We start from the raw sequence: 22,514 nt of genomic DNA, 5'->3' as shown, positions 1-22,514 counted from the left end.
AGTTTTCGGAATGCTGCGGAAAGTGACAATCTGGATGATTCGGCTTTAGATGCAAGTTGAATCAAATTTCTCCCTCATCCCTATCCTGGGTGTTTACTGAATTGGGCTAAATGTTGCTGAATGTTTTGGGAATCGCAGCTAGGCCTAATCTGTTATTGCTTAGCACAACTTAGCACAACATGATACAAACTGAACTCTTCTGAAATAAATCATGCCTACAGCCTTGCTTTCTCTTGAAGTAAGAAATGTTTAGCTTAATGCACGAGCATGCAGAGAGCACTCCTCAGCAATGGACAATTATCCTAGTAGCTTTGAAAGAACATTTCAGCAAAAAGGCTCCAAAAGCAATTGACGTGAGAAAGTCCCTGCCTGCGGGGATGCAATGTAGGACTGGGCACTTGACCACTTATGGGTTCCATGGATGGCAGGGCCCCATGGATGGCAGGACCTAAGGGAGTAGCATGGGGTGGGGGGTTGCCAGGGCGATGGCCCTGGGCACATTTTTCTGGGGGGTACCATGCATTTGGCTCCTTATATCAACCTGCCAGCCCTGTGTCACTTTGCAAGGCTGGGATCTGATCTGAAGGAATCACCGGGTAAATCTTTCACATCAGATCTCAGACTCACAAAGTAGCTTGGGGCTGGCAGGGGGGCATGAGAAGGATGAAACACCCATGCGTCCTTTGATCCCAGCCTCGCCCTTGCTTAGTGAGGCTGGGATCGAAGGATGTGTGGCTGTTGCATCATTTTCACACCACCCTGCCAGACCTGAGCTGCTTTGCAAGACTCAGATGATCCAAGGGCCATGTCAGCTGAGCTCCCCCCTGCAAGGGTAGGCAGATGGTGTAGCATGGCCTTGCTTGGCTCTGATATGGGGGGTTCATGTCATCTGCGAGGGCTGGGCTGCCATTGTGGGCTCCATTCACCCTCTACACCAGGCATAGGCAAACTCGGCCCTCCAGATGTTTTGGGACTACAATTCCCATCATCCCTAGCTAACAAGACCAGTGGTCAGGGATGATGGAAATTGCAGTCCCAAAACATCTGGAGGGCCGAGTTTGCCTATGCCTGCTCTGCACCCTGTTCTCCAGGTGTTTGTGTGAGTGCCCCGGACACCGGCAAACCACGCTATACCACTGGCAGGGCCCACTGCTGATGTCTTTCATGGTTGCTCTTTTCTAAAAAAAATTATATATATAATTCAACTCTATTCTCTGGAGAGCACCATGCAGTTCAACTGTTTTTGAAAATATAAATAAAGCTCGAGGGCATTGCAGGGAATTGACATGATGCCCTTCAGCTACCTGGCATCCACCGCTTCCAAACAGGGCTCACAGAAGCTTCCCTTGCCTACGCTTTGGGGGCTTTGCAATTGGGCAATATCTTCCGCCCACATTCTTTTTCTTACATCTCAAGTGAAAGGATTAGTGTCATCCCCCCCCGCCACCCGCCAGAGCAATGAAATATAAAAGTAGGAATTGGAGAATGGAATTAAAATATCATTGAGCTGCCAGAGGGATACAGAAGGCCTGACAGGTTAGAAATGTGACAATGTGAAAATGAGAAAACGGTAAAGTAGTTAATTTTAGGGCTCACAGCTCTACAAAGGGCAGAACCTTTCAACATGTCTAGGGCAGAAAAAAAGTCCAAGCATTAACGTTTACCACTGCCTTGCAGGTTGCTGGCAAATAGCCCGGGATTCTCTCTTAAACTGACCAAATGATGTTAGGAATCTTCATGTGTTTGCATGAAATATTCCAGAAAGGACTGGGGACATAATTGTAAGATGAGGGCTGCTGGGTCAGGCCAGTGGCCCATCTAATCCAGCATGCTGTTCTCATGGTAGCCAGCCAGATACTTGTGGGAAGCCCACAAACAGGACCTTGATGCTCCCTACCTGTGATTCCCAGCAACTGGAAATTAGAGTCATGACTCCTCCGACAGTGGAGAGAGAACATAAGCCATATATAGCCTTCTCCTCCCTGAATCTGTCCAATCTCTTTTTAAATGCACCCAAGTTGGTGGCCATCCCTGCCTCCTATGGGAGTGAGGTCCATCGTTTAACCATGGACCGCATGAAGAAGCACTTTCTTGATCTTCCAACGTTCCAGTGAATTTTCTCTTGTCAACTCTTGTTTGCCTTTTCTCTCAATTAAAAAGTCTCAAGCTATGCAAGAGGAGAGAGATGATATGTGTGTCTGTCTGTGAAAAGGAACATTTCAGGGAAAGGCAGAAAAGGCTGAGGACAACTAGATGATTAGGGCTGTGCACTGGATTTGGCACATTCCTGAGGCAAATCAGGGCTATCTGGAGGGATTTGGGCATTGGACGAGTTGGTTCAGACAGCCACGGATCACTGTAAGTTGGGTTGGATGGCCCAGGTACATACATAGATGGCCGCCAAGACCATATGACACCAGTCCTGAAAGACATACATTGGCTCCCAGTATGTTTCTGAGCAAAGTGTTGGTGCTGACCTTTAAAGCCCTAAACGGCCTCAGCCCAGCATACCCCCATCGTTCTGCCTGGACACCAAGGTCCAGCTCTGAGGGCCTTCTGGTGGTTCCCTCCCTGTGAGAAGTGAGCTTACAGGGAACCAGGTAAGCCTTCTTGGTGGTTGTGCCCACCCTGTGGAACACCCTCCCATCAGATGTCAAGGAAATAAACAACTATCTGACATTTAGAAGACATCTGAAGGCAGCCCTGTTTAGGGAAGTTTTTAATGTTTGATGTTTTGTCCTGTTTTTAATATTCTGTTGGGAGCCACCCAGAGTGGCTAGGGAAACCAGCCAGATGGGCAGGGTATAAATCATCATCATCATCATCATCATCATCATCATCGTCATCGTCATCGTCATCGTCATCATCAGGCAGGTCATCAGGCAGAAAGGAGAGGCAGGCACAGCGGGGCAGGAAAAAACTGCAAAATGGCCAAGACCAACCTGTCATTACTGGCTTCGTCTTCCAAGTGAAGGAAGCCCCAACTTCCTGCTGGCCTGATGCTTTTACCACACAGGGTGGGCCCATATGCTTAACAGTTGTTCCACAGATGGGTCAATCCTGAAGGGTGTGGGTGACACTCCACAAGCAGGTTTCCTTTAGGAATGCTGCTTCCAGAGCATCACCCACACAGGACCAGTCCCCATCACCAGCACAGGATAGACCCTCCCACCAGAAAATTCAATTCAAATTTCATGGAAAGAAGAGATCCAAAGGACTGGGAACTTTGATTCTGTGTCTCTCAGCTGTGAGCCTGAAGTGACTGTCAACAGACATTTGCAACACAGCAGGCGAGTCTGTTCTTCATTCTTGGGTAGCACACCTAAAATAGTTCTTCGGCTCTGAATCAGAACATCTGGTGCTGAATCATACATTTCCCTCTTTTAAGAAAAAATAAATAAAAATCCCCAATACCAATTTATCCTAACTAGGAAGTGCAGTCATACATGGTGGTACACCTAAGACAAAGTTGTAGTTTCTGCAAACCATTTAAGGAGAAATTGGGGGGGGGGGTTGCATGAAGGGAGGTGGTGTTGTGGAACAACCTGCCAGCTGAATTTTTTCATGGAGTGGGTGACAGTGACATCTCGTGGCTGCCAGCTGCTATTGTTTTTCCTCCTTCACAGCAGAGCAGGAAGCAGACATACTCTCCTCAATCATCATCACACAACATGGTCATGAAGCCAACCAAAATGAGGCCAAAACTTTTAGAGCCAGTTGGGAATTTATTTATTTTCAAAGCTGCTGGAACTCTAGCAAATGCCACTGGGGGCAGAAATGCTAGGCTCTGGCTGTGCTTGGTTTTCTTTCAAAATGTCACAGTTTAGGGAAACAGTTGGAAGAGTCAGGATGCGTTCAGACACAGGGAATGTTGCTTTAGCTTTCCTGATACAATGCCAGTGCTTCTTTCCCACTTTCTCATGCTCCTTTCATACTGCGGTACCTGCTGTGTTACAGAACTATTGCTTTCTGAGCAATACACTGACACGGTGTGCTAAATTTTGCACACATCAGCCTGTTTTGTGTGCTGCAGAAATGAACATCATTGGACAATATTTCCACTCCCTCACCCTTTCCGCATGTGCATGCTTTGGTTCTCCCACGAGCCCCCCCGCGAAAACGGCAGGGAAGAACTGTATGCTAGTATACCACCCCAAATTTTGTCATTTCATTCATGGTTTTCTGGTTTGCAGATGTAAACTTCCACTATGTTCCACTAGCGTTCCAAAAGTGACTTATACACTGCGCGCAAACTCAAATATGCTACAGAAAGTAACAGGGAAAAGTTACTGTGTTTTGTGTGAATGCAGCCAGAGTTAGGCCGAAAGAGAGTGACTGGAAAAATACCTCCTGGCAGGCTTTATGGCTGAGCAAACTTTGGAAGGAGGGGGATATTCATACGATTTCCCTTCCACTGACTGTTTATGTTCTTATGACAGTGCGACTTTACGGATTGCCAAACAGGCCTGCTCTTTTAAAATAAAATACAAACGCAGGGATTTGGAAATCAAATGAATGTGCAGACATCTGAAGATAAAAGCAGCCTTGCTTCCAGATGAAAGTTCTATCTTCCCAGTGGTCAACTGGATGCATCTGGAAAGCAACTGGACTTTCACATTGAACGGTCCCTTCACAAACATCTGAAATTCTACTGATGCCCCCCAGCACTGGTCATTGATTCTTGAGGTTACATAATTCCCTTCCAAAGCTATGTAAGTTGGTGGTCTTCACTTAGGGTTGCCATATGTCCAGAATTTCCCGGACATAGCCGGTATTCGGTCCTCGTAAACAGCATCTGGGCGGAAATCACTTTAATGTCCAGGAAATTCCGGATGTAAGGCAGTCCATGTCAGAAATTCTACTTCACTGTATTGTCTGGCAGCAGCTTCCAGAAGTTAATTATACTGTGTGTCACTTATGTAGGATGACCAGGTTTTGTGGTGACCCCATACCCCAATCAGCATGGTCAATGGTCAGGAATGATGGGTGTGTAGTCTACAAACATTTGGAGGGGCACAGCTGCCCTGTCCCCACACAATGATAAGAAGTAGTTTCTTACAGCCAGCGTGGTGTAGTGCTTAAGAGCGGTAGACTCTTAATCTGGGGAACCGGGTTCGCGTCTCTGCTTCTTCACATGCAGCTGCTGGTTGACCTTGGGCTAGTCACACTTCTTTGAAGTCTCTCAGCCCCACTCACCTCACAGAGTGTTTGTTGTGGGAGAGGAAGGGAAAGGAGATTGTTAGCCGCTTTAAGACTCCTTAGGGTAGTGATAAAGCGGGATATCAAATCCAAAACTCTTCTTTTTTAGTCTAACCCAGCAGTGGGAACCTTTGGTCTTCCAGATGTTGCTCAGCGCAACTCCCACCAGCCCTAGTAAGAATGGCCAGAGATTGTAGTTGTGGTTCAGTAACATCTGGAGGTCCAAATGTTCCCAACATGTGGTCTAATTTGAATTTACTGACCATCAGCTATATTAGATGGCTTAGGAAATGGAGAAAATGTTCTCTAACCATCAGTGACCTAATCCCTCTTTTTTTAAGGTGTGTGTGTCCTCAAATCCTTCCTTTTCTTACACCCCCAGATGTAAATCTGTTGCTAAAGTCCTTTATCACTAGCTCCTGGTTAAGGAAGAAGATTGCCCTCCAGAGCCACGGACATGGCATAGCAGAACATTTCTGGTCTCTAAAGCACAATTGCACAAAATTAAACTAGGAGAAGCAAAGTTAATCTGATTATTGCACATTTAAAAACCACTCAAACACCCAATTAATCATTGTTGCTTTGGATGGGGATTTGTCACGAAATTATTCCTTCCCTTTCCCCTCTGCATGTTCGTGCAAAATAGCACACTTCTCTTAATGACTGGGTGAAGGATGAAGTGCCGATGCAAAAAAGGGCCTTTTTGTAAGTTCTGCTGATTGCAGTAGTGCATGGTTGGCATTCAGGATGTCCCCCTCACACATACATCAGGCTTCACAAAAACAACAACACCAAGTTGTGTTTAGTATGGAGGAAAAGGTTCTGCAAGAAGCTTATGAAATGTGCCTTTAGTAGTCCAGGATTCTCCCCAAAGTGTCTCAAAACCAACTTGAAGTAGGATTGAAGGAATATTTCTAGGGATCCTGCAGCAATTGTGGCCTTCACAGTTGATATATCATCACTTGCGAATAGCTCCTTCTTTGATTCTCCTGCATCTTCTGTGGGCCCATTTGGAGAAAGTAATATTGCTCTGGAAAATGTTTAAAGCATTTATTACAGTTCTTCAGCAGAAATGCCAGTTGAGTGCTCACGTAATGACAACTGCAGACCTAGAATGTTTTCTTCCAGCTGGTTGAAGTCAGCAGAGAGATAATCAAAGTTCAATAAATAATTATTTTTTTTGAAAAAGAAAGAAAATATTCTCTTCCCTTAAGAGTTTTCCCTGATATTGTGAACAGAGCAGAGGAGATGGAAGGATGTCTACCCTTGTGAAAGATCTGAATTCCATCAGTTCTTGAGCACAGGAGAAAGGGCATTCTACTTGATGAAATTCTTAATTGTCCACCTTTGTCCTGTGCAGCTTCGAAGAATAAGATCCATACCTGACATGCCTTTATTCTCAACTTCCAAACAGCGGCCTGTCCCTTTGTTTAGAATTGCTCCGTTCTGAAAAAGAAAGGGGAAAGAAATCAATGTATGGAACCATCAGTAGGGATATTGGAGAATCCCAACAACAACTACAAATAATCAGAGATTTGAATTGTAAGTGTTGACCTATCCTATTTCTGGAACAGTAAGCAATCCAATGCATATGATTGGTACACACTGTTTGTTGTTGCGTTCAGTTTGCAAACAACACATGATGGATTACATCAACCTAACCTTAAATATCTGTGTCATGTGTCTTTATTTCCACTGGGGGGAGGCGGGAACTCGCCATGCAACCATCCATTTGCACTGCGCTTCCTTTGCATGGAAATGAACGAGGAGGAATAATGGAAGTCATGTTATTTCACCATGAGATGAATAATGTAGTTTTTTTCACAGGAGATGAACTGCAGCAGAACAGAAACAGAGCTGCATGTAACAAATATAGGGCAGAACGGGAAAGGATGTCCGTTAGCCATCAGTCTAACTTAAAACACACACCCCATATGTGACGTGGGTGGCGCTTTGGTCTAAACCAATGAGCCTCCTGGGCTTGCTAATTGGAAGGTCAGCGATTTGAATCCCCATGACAGGGTGAGCTCCTGTTGCTCTGCCCCAGCTCCTGCCAACCTAGCTGTTCGAAAGCACACCAGTGCAAGTAGATAAATAGGTATTGCTGTGGCGGGAAGGTAAATGGCATTTCTGTGCACTCTGGCACTCATCACATTGTCCCGTTGCACCAGAAGCGGTTTAGTCCTGCTGGCCACATGACCCGGAAAGCTGTCTGTGGACAAATGCCAGCTCCCTCGGCCTGAAACGAGATGAGCGCCACACCCCACAGTCACCTTTGACTGGACTCAACCATCCAGGGGTCATTTACCTACCTACCTATTACCACCCCCATTGGGAGACCCAGAGGGCACGTTCAGTGGTCTCAGAATCCCAACTGGAGGACAAGCAAAGAAATTTCTTCCACTTAGCTGGCTGGCACCCAGGCTGGGAGCACTCCATGCTGCAACTCTTTGTTGTTAGGGCTCACATCTAATGTATCTGCTTTGGAGGTTTGGCTTGAGCAGGAATGCTTGGTATGAAAATATACCTAGATGTCTGTTGAAGTATGAACCGGATTCCACTAAATTCTTGTGCTTAGTGGGAGCCAATCCAAGGCATCTCACTGGCTGCCCCTGTATGCCCCCATGTCCCCCACACCCCAAACTGGCTTTACGGGGTTCAGAAGAACCCTCAAAACAGCACACAGGGGAGGAGAAGGGAGGTTGTTTCATCAGGCATGCTGATGGAACCATCACCTCAGCATGATGCCCTGTGACACTCTCTGCAAAATGATGGAAGTCACAAACCTGTATGAAACTCCAGCGCTTATGGAGACTGCTCTTGACCTTTTCACAGTCCAGGAGTTGTGGGAATCGGCTTTTCATATTATCCACCAAGCAGCGGGTATCAGGCAGGAGTGTCGTGGTCCCAAGAGCACCCAAGTGAAGATACCCTTCTTTGGTGTAGCGGGCAAGCTGGATGGGAATAGGTGGAGAGGGAAAAGAGGCCGGGTTAGAGTCATGAATCTTATCTACTTCAGTCCCAATATGTCTTAACCCCTGGTTTCTCCATGAAGCTCACACAGATTTCCTACGCTCACAACAGCCCTGTGAAGCAAGTTCAGGGGAGGGACAGAGAGCACTTTGAGGGGGAATTTGAACCCAGTACTGGACCAGCCTAAGGCCAACACCCTAGTCAGGACATAATACCATACTGAAAAAAAGAGAAAGGACTGGCAGCCGGAGGGAAGGGGTGTGCTTTATCCTCTCTCTAGGGCAGGAGTAAGGGACATGGGTGGTGCTGTGGGTTAAACCACAGAGCCTAGGACTTGCTGATCAGAAGGTTGGCGGTTCGAATCACTGCAATGGGGTGAGCTCCCATTGCTCAGTCCCTGCTCCTGCCAACCTAGCAGCTCGAAAGCACGTCAAAGTGCAAGTAGATAAATAGGTACCGCTCCAGTGGGAAGGTAAACGGCGTTTCCGTGCACTGCTCTGGTTTGCCAGAAGCGGCTTAGTCATGCTGGCCACATGACCCGGAAGCTGTATGCCGGCTCCCTCGGCCAATAAAGCGAGATGAGCACCGCAACCTCAGAGTCGGTCATGACTGGACCTAATGCTCAGGGGTCCCTTTACCTAGGGCAGGAGTTGGAACCATTTTTCAGAGAAGGGGCCACATTCCTGTCTGGGAAAGCTTCTCACAGCCAGATGTCTGTGGTGGGAGAGACCAGAGGCAAAAGCAGGCAGAACAATGAATGTAATGCTGACCCTTGTTCAGAAGCCTAGCTGCCACTCCCACCCACAGCTCTCTCTAGTCTCCATCCAGGCAAGCAGGGGATGTTATCATGGCTGAAGGAGACATTCCAGTCAGGCCAACTCTAGGGGGCCAAGGTGTCTTTGGCCCCCTCAATATTTGGCCTCTTGTGCATTACGTGTGCATGATGTCACACACCACAGCTTCAGCACCCGGCTACACCAGAGGGCTCGGCCTCCTCTAGAGGACACAGCATTGTGCACCGGCCTGGGCAATGTCAGGAGGTTCTGTGGGGACCAGCGTGGCCTGGTGCAGGGTCGCACTGTCCTGCACAGTATTGGGAGACACTGCGGAGACTAGCACAGCCTAGCAGAAGGCTGCGCCAGCCTATGCAGTATTGAGAGATTTGTGTGATGTCACACACAAATGGAACACGCCAGGCCCCCTCAATCTTGGGGGCAACCTGGCACCTCTGCCGCCAGTCTAAAATACTTGAGGCACAAATCAGGGTCAGCGAGCGGTGGGGCCCAGAGAGAGTTCTGGGAGCTAGACAGAGGGGCCTGGAGAGTGTCACAAGGCCCACAAAGTCTGAGGTTTCCCACTCTTGTCCTAACGATGGGGGGGGGGGAGAGCTACTTGATTGAAGAAACTGGTGGGTTGTTGTTTTTGCAACTATACCCCAGTAATTTTTGTCCTTGGAGTGATGTGGACTGGGGAAGCTCAAAAATGTGGAAACTCCCCAGCCCCCTCCCCAAAGGTCTGGGTCCATTTCCAGATGGGTCTGACTCACTTTGAGCTAGACCAAATTCACACTTTAACGTTTAGATCAGGGTTCAAATTGTGTGGTCCTCCCCACCTGTTTTTCCTCCAAGAAAGAAAACTTCACCTTACCTTGGGAAAAGTGACTACAGGTAGGAAGGGGTCCAGGGACGCGGACTTATAAAAAATATTGGGGGGGCCCGGGAAAGCTCATGAATAATAAATAAGCTCATGAATATGCAAATAAAGTGGCACCGCCTCCTCGTGAGCAAATAGGGGAGAGCGTGCTGCGCCTATTAATCAGCTCCAAAGGAAATTGGGTGGAGCTTTTGCTCGGGAGGGAGGGCAGGAGGCATGCAGCCCGCCCCTCCCTGTGCATTTTGGGCTAGGGGAGGGGCGGCGATGGCGCTCTGCTGGAGGGGCACCGGAGATTATTGGGGGGGCGGAGCCCCCCCAAACGAATTTTTGAGGGGGCTCGGGCCCCCTCAAGCCCCATGGAGTCGGCGCCTATGAAGGGGTCCTACATAGGGTAGGCCCCACAAAGTCTCTTTATTCACACCCCCCAAGCTTTTAGTCTTTTCTTTTTATTAGGAAAGTTATGGGACGACTGTCAAGGAAGAGGGAGCCACACCTCTTACTAAGCTACAAAGAATTCTAGGAATTCTTTTCTCATTTTTCTTGGTTTCAGATTTGGCCACATGGGGCAGATGTACATTGCAAATTCCCCTGAATTCAGATAGCTGCTGAGGTCACATAACAGTTAGCTCGTGTGTATTCTAACCTGTGGCCCCCAACCATGGCACGGATACAGGATGGCTGTGTGGTTCTCCTGTGGTCCTTGATCAAGACAGACATCTTTCACCTTGTTGTTGCGCAGCTGTAATGAAGGCAAACGACTAATCACTGCATAGATCATTGAAGAATAATCACTCATAATGCTGTGTACAGAGATGCACAAAGGCAAACACATAAAACTGCTTTGGGACTTTGGTAGGCATCTCAGAAAGTGGGCTTGTCCTGTCCATGAGTGTGCTGCACATCTTGAGTGTGTGGTGACTGAGCCAAAACCAATGCAAATGGATAGTGGATCAGGATTGCAGATCATATGGTCTAATAAAGCCTGGAACAGACTACTGCTCCATAGCTCCAATTGATGCCAAAACAGTGGAGATCCTTAAAGGAACAGAATAATAGAATTATAGTATCATAGAGCAGGAAGGAACCCCAAGGTTATGTAGTGCAATGCAGAAATTCCACTAAAGCATCCCTGACAGATGGCCATAGAACCTCTGTTTAAAAATCTCCATTGAAGGAAAGTCCACAACCTCCTGAGGGAGTCCATTCCACTGTCAAAAAGTTTCTCCTGTCATAAAGTTCTTCCTGATGTTTGGTCGGAATCTCCTTTCTTGTAACTTGAAGCTATTGGTTCAAGTCCTACCTTCTAGAGCAGGAGCAAACCAGCCTGCTCCATCTTCCATGTGACAGCCCTTAAGATATTTGAAGATGGCTATTTTATCTCTTCTTTTCCAGAATAAACATACCCAGCTCCCTCAACATTCCTCATAAAGCTTGGTTTCCAGACCCTTGGTCATTTTGGTTACCCTCCTCTTCACATGTTCCAGCTTGTCAACATCCTTACTAAATTGTGGTGGCCAGAACTGGACACAGTATTCCAGGTGTGGTCTGTCCAACTCAGAATAGAGCTGAACTATTGCTTCCCTTGATCTGGACACTATACTTCTGTTGATGCAGCCTGGAATAGCATTAGTTTTTTTGCTGCTGCATCACACTGTTGACATGCTAAGCTTGTGGTCCACTAAGACCCCTAGATCCTTTTCACATGTATTACTAGTGCATGAATAATTCACCAGCAGGCTGGTACTCGGTCACCTCTGAGCAGTTCCTGACTTCTGTTTTTGCAGGAAGGCAATGGGGACATGGAGGCCCTTTAGGGAATTCTGGTTCAAGATGTGCTGCCTATGGGGGTCCCAGTTCAGAGGGCTGTGTACCAAGGGGCTTCTGGTTGTTCCTCTTTATTAGGGATGCAAGAATGATTTTCCATTCCACTCAGTATTTGACACATGCAGCACTGTCTCCATTCTGCTGCAGTCCATCTTCCACTCAAGGCTACACTTATCGTCTTATTGTCCTCAATTAATTATGTAAATTACATTGTCATTGCATTATTCCATCCCATTCAGTCAATGCAAAATGGGGTGAAAATGCAATCAATTACGTATCATTTGTGGACTGAAAGCAACAACACTGGATTTATTTCCACTGTAGCCATGGAACAAACATGTGAACATCGGCAATTGCTACTCCCATTTCCATTTTTGTTGAAGTTCACTGAAAATCCAACTCCTAATCTGGTTGGATCTTTCTCATATACCTGCCAAGCAACTTGGCTGTGGCTTCCCATTTATCTTACAGGACATTGATGATTTCATATTTTTTTTAATTGTCTTGGAATAATGTTTACAAGCACCAACAATGAATTCCAATTATAGCATAGTTAAAAGAATGATCAAGATTTTCCTCCTCCCGCCCCCCGCCCACAAACACACCTTTAAAACATTAGTTGACACAAATTTGGTTGCAATCCTAATCATGTCCACTCAAAAGTCCTACTGAATTAAGTAGTATTACTCACAGGTAGGTGTGGCTAGGACAGCAGCCTTAGTTGCCTTGGAATCATTGACATGGGTACCAACAATGGTACCCGTGTAAATCGTGCTTCTAAGTAAGAGACAACAGGTGGAGAAGGTACCTAGATCTCTCTTTAGAGTATTGGGAGAGCAGAACCAGATGCAGAAACCAGACTGGAGGGAGCGCATAGCATGTTGCAAGTTTCTAAAGGTGAAGCATAGGTGGGAAATTGGATGGTACCTCCCTGTACTCTCACCTCCCTGTTGTCTTTCCTATTTTCCTGTCTCTCTCCAACACCTTCTTTTTTAATACAAATTTTATTTTTGCATCTGCTATTTTACATAAACAAGCAAATTAAATACATAGACATATAATCCCTTTTGACTACCTTCCCCTATTGTGGATCTTAATATAATGATTCCCCCCTCTGCATCTATTTCATGGATGATTTCAGCCCCATTTGAAATTGTAAGTGAGAGGATTTGAATTTTCACAAAAACCACATTGTGTTATTTGGACATAAAATCCTAAGTGATGGTTTGCATTTGGAATGCACTGTCAATGGGAAATGATTTATGGGTTGAGTTAGTTTTGTCTCTTTCCTTAAAAATGAGAGCATCACCGTCTTCCTGAGCAAACAGCATTAGTGGCAGGATAGGTGGTTCAAACACTTCTAAAGGATGGGTTTCCCTGGCAATTTCCCAGGTGTAACAGAGGGTTTATCTGTGGTGCAATTAAATTCACTGTAACTGAAATATGGGGTGAATGCAATTAGATCAAGTAATGCCCACAATCCACCTGATCCCCTCCAATCTGAAAGCAAGGAATATGGCAAAAGATTATTGTGACCAGCCAAGATAATTCTAAGAATGGTCTTAAGAGAGTTAGGCACTTTCAGAAATCCCCCATAGATCTCATTAAAAATATTGGAAACAAACAGAAACATGTATTCAATGTGAATCCCTAGAATGGGTTCAGTGTCGTGCTTTCCTCTCCTAATTACCTCTCCATATGCGATGGTGTTATTGTATCTTCTCATTTCTGGGTAGACGTGGTCTAAGTACCATTGGAAGTTCTTGCACTTCAAGCTTTTTCTGAGTGCTTTTCGCTCTGAAACATCTCCGATATCAATTCCAGGATTCTGAAAGAAATACATTATTGGTCCTTAAAAGATTGGCGTGACGGCCCCAGTATGGCATTTTGGAATGTAATTCAGTGGCTGTCTGACTCACACTGGGAACTAATTTGAACCCTAATTTAGGAAAATCAAAGCTTCATGTCTTTTTGTCTTTTTGTCACGACTTAGTGAAATCTGAAGTCATAGTAACAGCTCCTGGATGAACAACACTTGCCAAATTCCAGACAAATAGGTGTGCAGAGTTTTGTGCTAGGCACCTGCAAGAATGGAACATTCTGAGTGGGACATGTTTTTAATGGAACCATCTAGGTTGTTCTTGTTCTTGTTGTTTGCATAAGTGCTTGAAATTTGCAAGCATGGCAGTCATTCATTTTTAAAATGGTTTGAATCTGAGTTATAAAGTATTTAATGCTGCCAGTATGTTGTCCTTTGTCATTAATTGTTGTTTTTTAATTATGATTACATATTTTGCCTTTTTGTTGCAAGCTACCTGGGGAGAATAATAATAATAATAATAATAATAATAATAATAATAATTTATTATTTATACCCCACCCATCTGGCTGAGTTTCCCCAGCCACTCTGGGCGGCTCCCAATCAGTGTTAAAAATGTTTATTGATGGGCAGCTATTTAAATTTAATAAGTAATAGTAATGAGGATCAGGTTATATGAACTCCCAACCTACTGATGCCCAATTAGCCCTATACAAAAAGGGTTTAGGACCAGGATATCTACAATATAAACTCCTCCCATATAAAACTATATGCAATGAATTAGTATCTAATTGGTGCATCTGACAGGAGCATGGGACAGGAGCCTTTTTAGCTGTTATCCATAGATTGTGGAACCAGTAGCATAGTGGTGGGGACCGGGGGGCTGTTGCCCTGGTCACACAGTTGGGGTGTTTGTGCAAAACAGGCAACCCCCCACAGAGATCCCCATGATTGTTCTCATGAGTGAACCTGTGTAACTGTACCTCCAGTGGCAGGTTCCACGCAATGTACACATGGGACTTGTAGTCATCCATCCACACCTCGGCCACCCGCAATGCGTTCCTCTTTGTGTAAAAGCCAATGTTATTGTTGTAAGGTTTCTTCTTGCGCTCAATGTGGGCAACTCGAGAGCAGGGCAGGACTTCCATGCTGCCACCGCAGAGCCATACCTAGAGAGGGAGAGGGAGAGAAAATGGGAGACAGACAAGGAGAATGTGGAAGCCAGAGAAACCAAGGCAACATCTATGACCAGCTGCTTCACAAGAGGATCATATCTTATGTTCACTTGGCGCCTTCATTAGATATCTTTAGGTGCCAGGAGAAAACATTCCTCTCCATCAGGCCTTTGACTGATTTGACTTAGATCCAAATGTGAAGTATGTATACCACTTTGAGTCCATTGGAAGAAAGGTGGAATAAATCATCATCATCATTTTGATGGGTCTACCTCGAGTCCCCATCTACACTATACATTTATAGCCTCTATACATTTAACAGTCATGGCTTCCCTCAAATAATTCTGGGAATCATAGTTTGTTAAGGGTGCAGAGAGTTGTTAGGAGGACCCCCTCCCCCAATTCCCCTCACAGACCTCCAATTGCCAGTATAATGATGATGATGATAATCTATACCCCATTTTCCCCCTGATGAGGCACAGGGCAGCTTACAGATAAACACAAGAATTGCTAAAAAACATAGAGGAAATAAACAATCATTAAAAATAATAATTAAGCATTGATAAAATTAAAGTGTTTCTCGAGAAGGAGAATTTATGGGTAAACCACTCCAAGAATTGTAGTTCTGTGTGGGGAGTAGGTATCATGGTGCTTTACATGTGTAGTGCAGATTGGGCCCAAAACACAGAAGAAAAGTATTTGTTCACCCAGGCCATTACTTATCCTAATAAACAGTCAGCCCCCGGTCTGAATCATCAGAGCACTAGGAGGTAATTATATGCCATTATAGTTGATAACAGCAATGGGGATGTAAGAACACTTTTACATTAATTTTTCTTTTGGGGGGTGGATATGGAAAAACTTGCTTCATTTAATTACACGGTTGGAAAAGACCATCGTGTCAAACCCTGCTCGGTGAAGGGTTTCACTACCGCATCCTTGAAAGGTGGTCATCCACGCATTGCTGACAAACCTCTCATGAGGGAAAGGATCCCACTTCCAGAGACAATCTGTTCCACTGCTAAACAACTCATACCAGTAGAAATATGCCTATGGATACCAGTTGCTGGCAATTCCAAATGGGCAGAGCGCTGGTGAACTCAGGGTGCCAAATAGGCAACTCATAAAGCCCATATAGCAGAGGGAGGAAGCCAACTCCCTCCGCATCCCAATTGGCCCAAGGACCCAGCTGAACCTTCCCCAGCAACTCCCCAGGGAAAAACCATTCGGAGTCTTCTTTCCGGGGGCAGTTGGGGTTGGCCAAATTTGCTCCCACTTGAAGGTGGAAGTAATGTTGTGGCTAAGAACACCAGAGAACTCTGAATGAAAACAGAAATGTGACCAGACATTGAATACATTCAGCATTTGTTTTTGGTGCTTTAGGTCTGCAAGAAATATGTAACTGATTACAGCCCCCCCCCCATTTGCATTGCATTTAAATAAATGTTTCTCAAACTTGGGTCTCCAGCTGTTGTTGGACTACAACTCCCTAACTAGCAGGACCTGCAGACCAACAACGGCTCGAGTTTGAGAAGCACTGATTTAAATGAATGGGGTGGTATAAAGAAAACATAACTTGAGTAATTCATGTAATTTACGTAATTTTGTCACAGCAGAGAGTGAGGTGAATAATATACTTTTTGCAAGAAGATGAATTGCCGAGGGACAGAAACAGTACTGTATTCCACAGGGCTGAATGGAAAGCAATGTTTTCTTACTTGTCCAATTGTGGCATCTTGTCAACAGTAAAAAGCCTACCCAATAGGAATTGCATCCTTTGTTACTACACAGGAGCAATTCCTAGTGAGAATGTTTTCCTCAGAGACTCTAGATCAGTGTTTCCCAAACTTGGGTCTCCAACTGTTTGGGTCTCCAGCTGTTTGGGTCTCCATCATCCCTAGCTAGCAAGACCAGTTGTCAGGGATGATGGGAATTGCAGTCTGAAAACAGCTGGAAACCCAAGTTTGCAAAACATAGCTCTAGCCTGAGAAATTTCACCATCCACCAACAGATAGCAAGAGGGGAAAATGCGGGGAAGTTTCTTAAAAGTTCACTGGGAAGTCTCAATCCCCATGCAGCTATGTTTTAATCTCACTCATAGCCACCCAAACAAAGAAGTCTGTCTTCTCTGATGCCTCAGCAGTGGTGAATCTACTTGGTCACCAAAGCAGAAGGCAGGAGCTCATGGGAGTTGTAGCTCGAAACATCTTGAGGGCATCAGCTTGAGGAAAGTTGGTGCATACAATACTGAGCTAGATGGACTCTGTACAAAGCAACTTCATACATCCCTAGCAGTTAAATGAAAAGGGGTGGGGACTCACACCTTGAGATGAAACCTATTAATCTCCAATCCAGCTCTGGCCAGAGACCCTTAACATGCAGTGAAAGGAGAGCTATGATTTCCAGCTGAGTGAAAGTACTCTTAACAAGTAAGAATTCAATTAGAGGGTTGGAATTGGGTTTTTCTGTTCACCCGAATGCAGATGGCACCTCAATTTCTGCTCACACTTAACCGAGTGGAAAGAAGGAGCCTTAAATCCCAGGATCCTGAAAGCCAATCTAATTTTCTATAGACCCCATGTTCACCTACTGCTTCAAGAGAAAGGGCAGTGTCAATCTATTAGTCAGTCTATCAGCTCTGATGATGAGAGAATGAATGCGGTATTTAAAGCTGAACATGATGAAAAAAATGATTAGAAGGACAGGGAATTGAGAGCAAGACATGACTGAAATAACAGGAGGTTACGGTGAGCAAAATTATCTCAAGCAGGAGTTCTCTCTGTACTGTGTGGAATCTGTCCCCCCCCCCCTCTCTCAGACACACACAGTTTGTTATCAGTTATGTCATTTCTGGATGTTTTTTGTGTTACAAGACTGGTTCTAAAATCTATTTATTTCCTGCTGAATGTATATAAAAACTAGCCAACTGTACAAAGCTGAAACGTACACGTGTTGCTTTGCCTGCTTTTGCCTGTCATGACCCCAATATCCAGCACTGAACTGGAAACAGAGATGGAGCACCAAATGGGGAGCCAGAGCATGTTCAGGGCTCAGAGCTGATAGTGGAAGAGAGGGAGACCATTGCACCTGAGGTGACTAGACAAGAACTAGGCCCTCATGAACATCTTTCCCTGAACATGAAGAACCAGGTGCCTCCCACCATGAATCAGGAGGTTAGCAGCACCAGAAGGGAGCCTATGGAGCAAATAATGGTTGGCCCTTTAAGGCACTGAAGTCCTCTCAAGGGTTTGGTTCCTGGAGGAGCTAGGCTGGAGACAGACATAGAAGGCTTCAATCTATCCCCAATCATTGCAGGAGAAAGCTTCTCACTTGGAGCTGTCCATGGTCCAGCAACCTTCAACCAGCCTCACTGTTTTCCCTGTGGGTTCCAGGACTGGACCAGAAAATGATATTGCCTCTGGCCCCACCCATTTGCCTAGATGGTTAATGCAGTCCTTGGCCTGAAAAAGTTCAGCACCCCTACTGTAAGATACAAAGTCATGCATCCAGCACCACTCTGTGCAACACTTAGTATACTCAATAGTAAAGGTAAAGGGAGCCCTGACCATTAGGTCCAGTCATGGCCGACTTTGGGGTTGCGGCGCTCATCTCGCTTTACTCGCTGAGGGAGCCGGCATACAGCTTCCGGGTCATGTGGCCAGCATGACTAAGCCGCTTCTGGCGAACCAGAGCAGCGCACAGAAATGCCGTTTACCTTCCTGCCAGAGTGGTACCTATTTATCTACTTGCTCTTTGACGTGCTTTTGAACTGCTAGGTTGGCAGGAGCAGGGACCAAACAAAAGGAGCTCACCCCATTGCGGGGATTCGAACCTCCAACCTTCTGATCGGCAAGTCCTAGGTTCTGTGGTTTAACCCACAGCGCCACCCGCGTCCCTTAAGTATACTCAATAGGAAACCTCTAAACTGGATTGTGGCCTATTCTTGCAAATGAATTCTCAACAGAACCCGCTTATTGTATATAAGTTTCTAGTGCATTGGAAATAGTGGATTCTGAGTTCACTTTCTTGCATGCCAAAGGTCCCAGGTTCAATCCCCTGGAGACCCACTGCTAGTCAGTGTGGGTAATACTGAGCTAGATGGGCCAGGGATCTGACTCAGTATAAGACAGCTTCCCATGTTCCTGTGTTCTGATATCTAGGCTATCAGTGTTGCTGCTTATGCAGCTATAGTGGAGCCAACTCTTCCCAGGAGAAAAAACAGCAGAATCAGGGTTATCCCAAGGTTTTCAGAAGTTCAGAAAGCAATTTGGGTGGGGAGGGAACTCTCAGGGACCCCCCCCCCCAAAAAAAAACATGCACTAGCAGATGAACTGCAGTAGAGTGGAAACAGTGGTGCATGTCGCTAATCTAGGGAAGAATGAAAAACGATGCCTTCTTGCATCCCTAGCTCTAGGTCAGGTTGGGGAAAACTTTGTCTGGATCTCCAGAGAGCCACTGACAATCAGTGCAGACAACCACTGAGCTATTATGAGATCACACTCTTTCTAGGGGTTGGGCAAAGGCATCCAATAACTGAGGAATCCCAGTAAATGTTCACCTTTAACACTCATCCACTTCTATTTGCGCTGCTGCTTTTTCCTGGGAAAACCCATGCTTTAGTGCCAAATTGGAGCAAGCTGTAATCAAGTTTTTCACGGATTGCTGTTAGTTCTGATTTAGGGGGAAAGGTAAAACTGATTGAATCTGTGCCTGGAAAGTCCAGGACAAGGAGAAAACTGTTCAGACCCCCCCCCCCATCTTTCTAAGCCTGGAACAAGCAGAAGTATGGACAAGTCTTTACTATCAGAGGACTCCTCTAAGAAGAAAAGTAAAGCCCCTTTCCAAACTTCAGGCCAATCACAAAGACAGGATCACTGACAAGCAGTAAGCCCCTAATGTTACATTTTACAAAACCCTAATTTTTATTCAAGTAAAATTCAATAAATCAAACAGCTTTCAATGCATTGGTCTGCCTGTATCAACCAGTGCTTTGCACTATGTCTTCACTGTTTTATCTCTCCTTACCACAGAAGATTTGACTGTGGTGCTGTTTTGCTAAATAAGCAACGGATCTCATGCCTAAATGTCAGGAATAGATGGGATAACAGCTCTGAGCATAAAATGTGTCTGTCAGCTGGCAGAAACTGAAGTCTCTTAGAAATCAACTAAAGTTCATGGCACTTTGAAGAATTGCCAGGGAGGAGAACTATGTCAGAAAGCAGCCAAGATCCGGGGCGAGGAATGGTTTCAATTATTTTGTTGTGGGGAGAGGGATTAACTTTTCTATTCCAGCACTTCATATGGAATATTTATTGTTTTTAGTCGTATTATGCTGCCGTGCCAAGAGTGACTTTTTCCGGAAGAGGAGGAGGAGGAGGAGGAGGAGGAGGAGGAGGAGGAGGAGGAGAAGAAGAAGAAGAAGAAGAAGAAGAAGAAGAAGAAGAAGAAGAAGAAGAAGAAGAAGAAGAAGTAGAAGAAGAAGAAGAAGAAGATTTTGAAAAGTTTCTTGTTGTTGCAAGAATGCAAACTTTTGAATTTGGGGGTGGTTGTAGGGCAGTAAACATAGAGTACTGGTGTTGTGTTGGTTCTTTTTTGTGACAAAACAGGCAGCTTTTCAAACACCAAAGCACCAGTGATGAGGAATGTAAAGGAAACATGCTGATGGCTGATATTATATACAACTTGGTCACAGGGATCACGTTAATCTACTTCAGCTGGTAAGATAAGGTACATATTTCCTTATTTTATCTACCTGGCATTTTTTATCCCCCAAAACAGCAGACTAGCACTAAATGCAAACAGAGGGGTGAATCTAACATTCTGTGTCCACCAGCACAAGCGCATCTGTCATGGATGCTTTAGCTGAGATTCCTGCATTGCAGGAGGTTGGACTAGATGACCCTTGGGGTCCCTTCCAATTCTACAGTTCTATGATTCTTGCAGTAGCAGATGGGAGAGTGTTAATTTTGTATGACAGAGCACTTTGCAGTAATCCAGTCTCATGGTTTACTTGTACATGAACTGTAGAAACCCATCACCACTTGAAATATACAGAAGAAGCAGAAAGGCTGTTCGGAAGCTGTAGTAACTCTGTGCAACTGGAAGATGGAAAATCTATAGTGGCCATTTAAATATTCTCCAAGTCCTCAGATGAAATGAAATAAAATGATGTTTTGATTTTTCTGATTTTCTTTTTGCTACGGTAAAGATATTGGAATGGATTAGATTCACTTTATGAAGTAATAAATACATTGTAAATGGATGTCATGATGGCCACTTGAGGAATATATTGATCATAACAGCAGCCATGTAATAGGGCATAGTAGATTGGTTTTATTGGAATTCAGATATTTGTTTAATTACGGAATGTTAAGCAATTAAAAGATGCTAATAAAATTGAGTGCAAAGTATCTACTACAGATAGGGATACCAGAGAATTTCCGACAAAAACAGAAATGGGGGGGGGGGAGCAATTGCCACTTATTCATCCCTCATCCAAATCAGAAATGAACCCAGTGCAAATAATAATAATAATAATAATAATAATAATAATAATAATAATAATAATTTTATTTATATCCCGCCCTCCCCAGCCAAAGCCGGGCTCAGAGCGGCTAACAACAGTAAAATGATAAAACATTCTAAAATCATTTCATTATAAAATTAATTCCAATCAAATTAATGGCAACCATTGGGCTAGAAGTTCTGTGAGGATTGCCAAAGGAGGGAGTCAGGCTGTGCCCTGGCCAAAGGCCCGGTGGAACAGCTCTATCTTGCAGGCCCTGCGGAAAGATGTCAAGTCCCACAGGGCCCTAGTCTCTTGTGACAGAGCGTTCCACCAGATCGGAGCTACAGCCAAAAAAGCCCTGGCTCTGGTTGAGGCCAGCCTAACCTCTCTGTGGCCTGGGACCTTCAAGATGTTTTTGTCTGAAGACCGTAAGTTCCTCTGTGGGACATACCAGGAGAGGCGGTCCCGTAGGTACGAGGGTCCTAGGCCGTATAGGGCTTAAAAAGTTAAAACCAGCACCTTAAACCCGATCCTATACTCCACCGGGAGCCAGTGCAACTGGTATAGCACCGGGTGAATGTGATATCGCAGCGAGGACCCCGTAAGGAGTCTCGCCACGGCATTCTGCACCTGCTGGAGTGCAGTGATCAGTGTTTGCTGTTGTTTCTGCTTTCAATCCACAAACAACACACAATTGATTACTTTTGCCTCCACTTTCCCTCCTTTGCGCTGAAATGAATGGCATGGAATAACGTAATGACAATGCAATATTAATGACTTCACCACGGTAGGTAATGGGGCAGATAACTTAGTTTCTGGAAGAAGATGAACTGCAGTGGAACAGAAGCAGTTGTTGCAGGCAAGAAATACAGGGCAGGATGGAAAACGGCACCCTCTCACATCCCTCTCCATAGGTCAGAACGAAGCACCCATTTTGAAAGGTGCAAACATCCAAAAAGCAAAACTGTCATAGGACACCTCCACATTTGGCAGACATACATCCTGCCTTGGGTTTGACCCAACGATGTATGCAGTAACGCTTTGCGAGAGACACCATCTGCCTTGAAGATCTGAAACTTTACTGCTCCTCCATTCAATACTTCCAAGCGGAATATTATTAGTATTACAAGTACGATTTCCGCTGTCAGCTATAAAGGTCGCTTTCTTCTCTCTTTTCTAGCCTGCTCGAGGAATGATATGGAGAGCAGTTGTTTGAAAAGAAAGGCCCTGCTGCAAAAAAAGAGAGAGAAGTCTGCTGGGAGAAGGCTTTCAGATCTCTAATCATTCCAGTATGCTAATTCCAGGCATCAATGGTCACCCCAGTAGATGCTGATTGCCTCTTGAACATCGTCTCTATCAAAAC

General features: G+C 45.1%; 1 protein-coding gene across 1 annotated transcript in view; it reads right to left on the bottom strand.

Moving 5' to 3' along the window:
- Positions 1 to 3,705: 3,705 nt before the first annotated feature.
- Positions 3,706 to 22,514, bottom strand: part of GALNT17 (polypeptide N-acetylgalactosaminyltransferase 17) — a 112,048-nt gene continuing 93,239 nt past the window's right edge. The window contains exons 7-11 of the mRNA XM_028708039.2: positions 14,452 to 14,637; positions 13,340 to 13,477; positions 10,469 to 10,564; positions 7,986 to 8,153; positions 3,706 to 6,645 (exon numbers count right to left, since the gene is read on the bottom strand). Of these exons, the coding sequence (XP_028563872.2) occupies positions 6,517 to 6,645; positions 7,986 to 8,153; positions 10,469 to 10,564; positions 13,340 to 13,477; positions 14,452 to 14,637 (717 nt within the window). The 3' untranslated portion in view covers positions 3,706 to 6,516. The remainder of the gene's footprint in view (positions 6,646 to 7,985; positions 8,154 to 10,468; positions 10,565 to 13,339; positions 13,478 to 14,451; positions 14,638 to 22,514) is intronic.

This window comes from Podarcis muralis, chromosome 15 (genome assembly GCF_964188315.1).
Source record: "Podarcis muralis chromosome 15, rPodMur119.hap1.1, whole genome shotgun sequence".
NCBI lineage: Eukaryota > Metazoa > Chordata > Lepidosauria > Squamata > Lacertidae > Podarcis > Podarcis muralis.
This window is presented reverse-complemented; position numbering and strand designations above follow the sequence as displayed.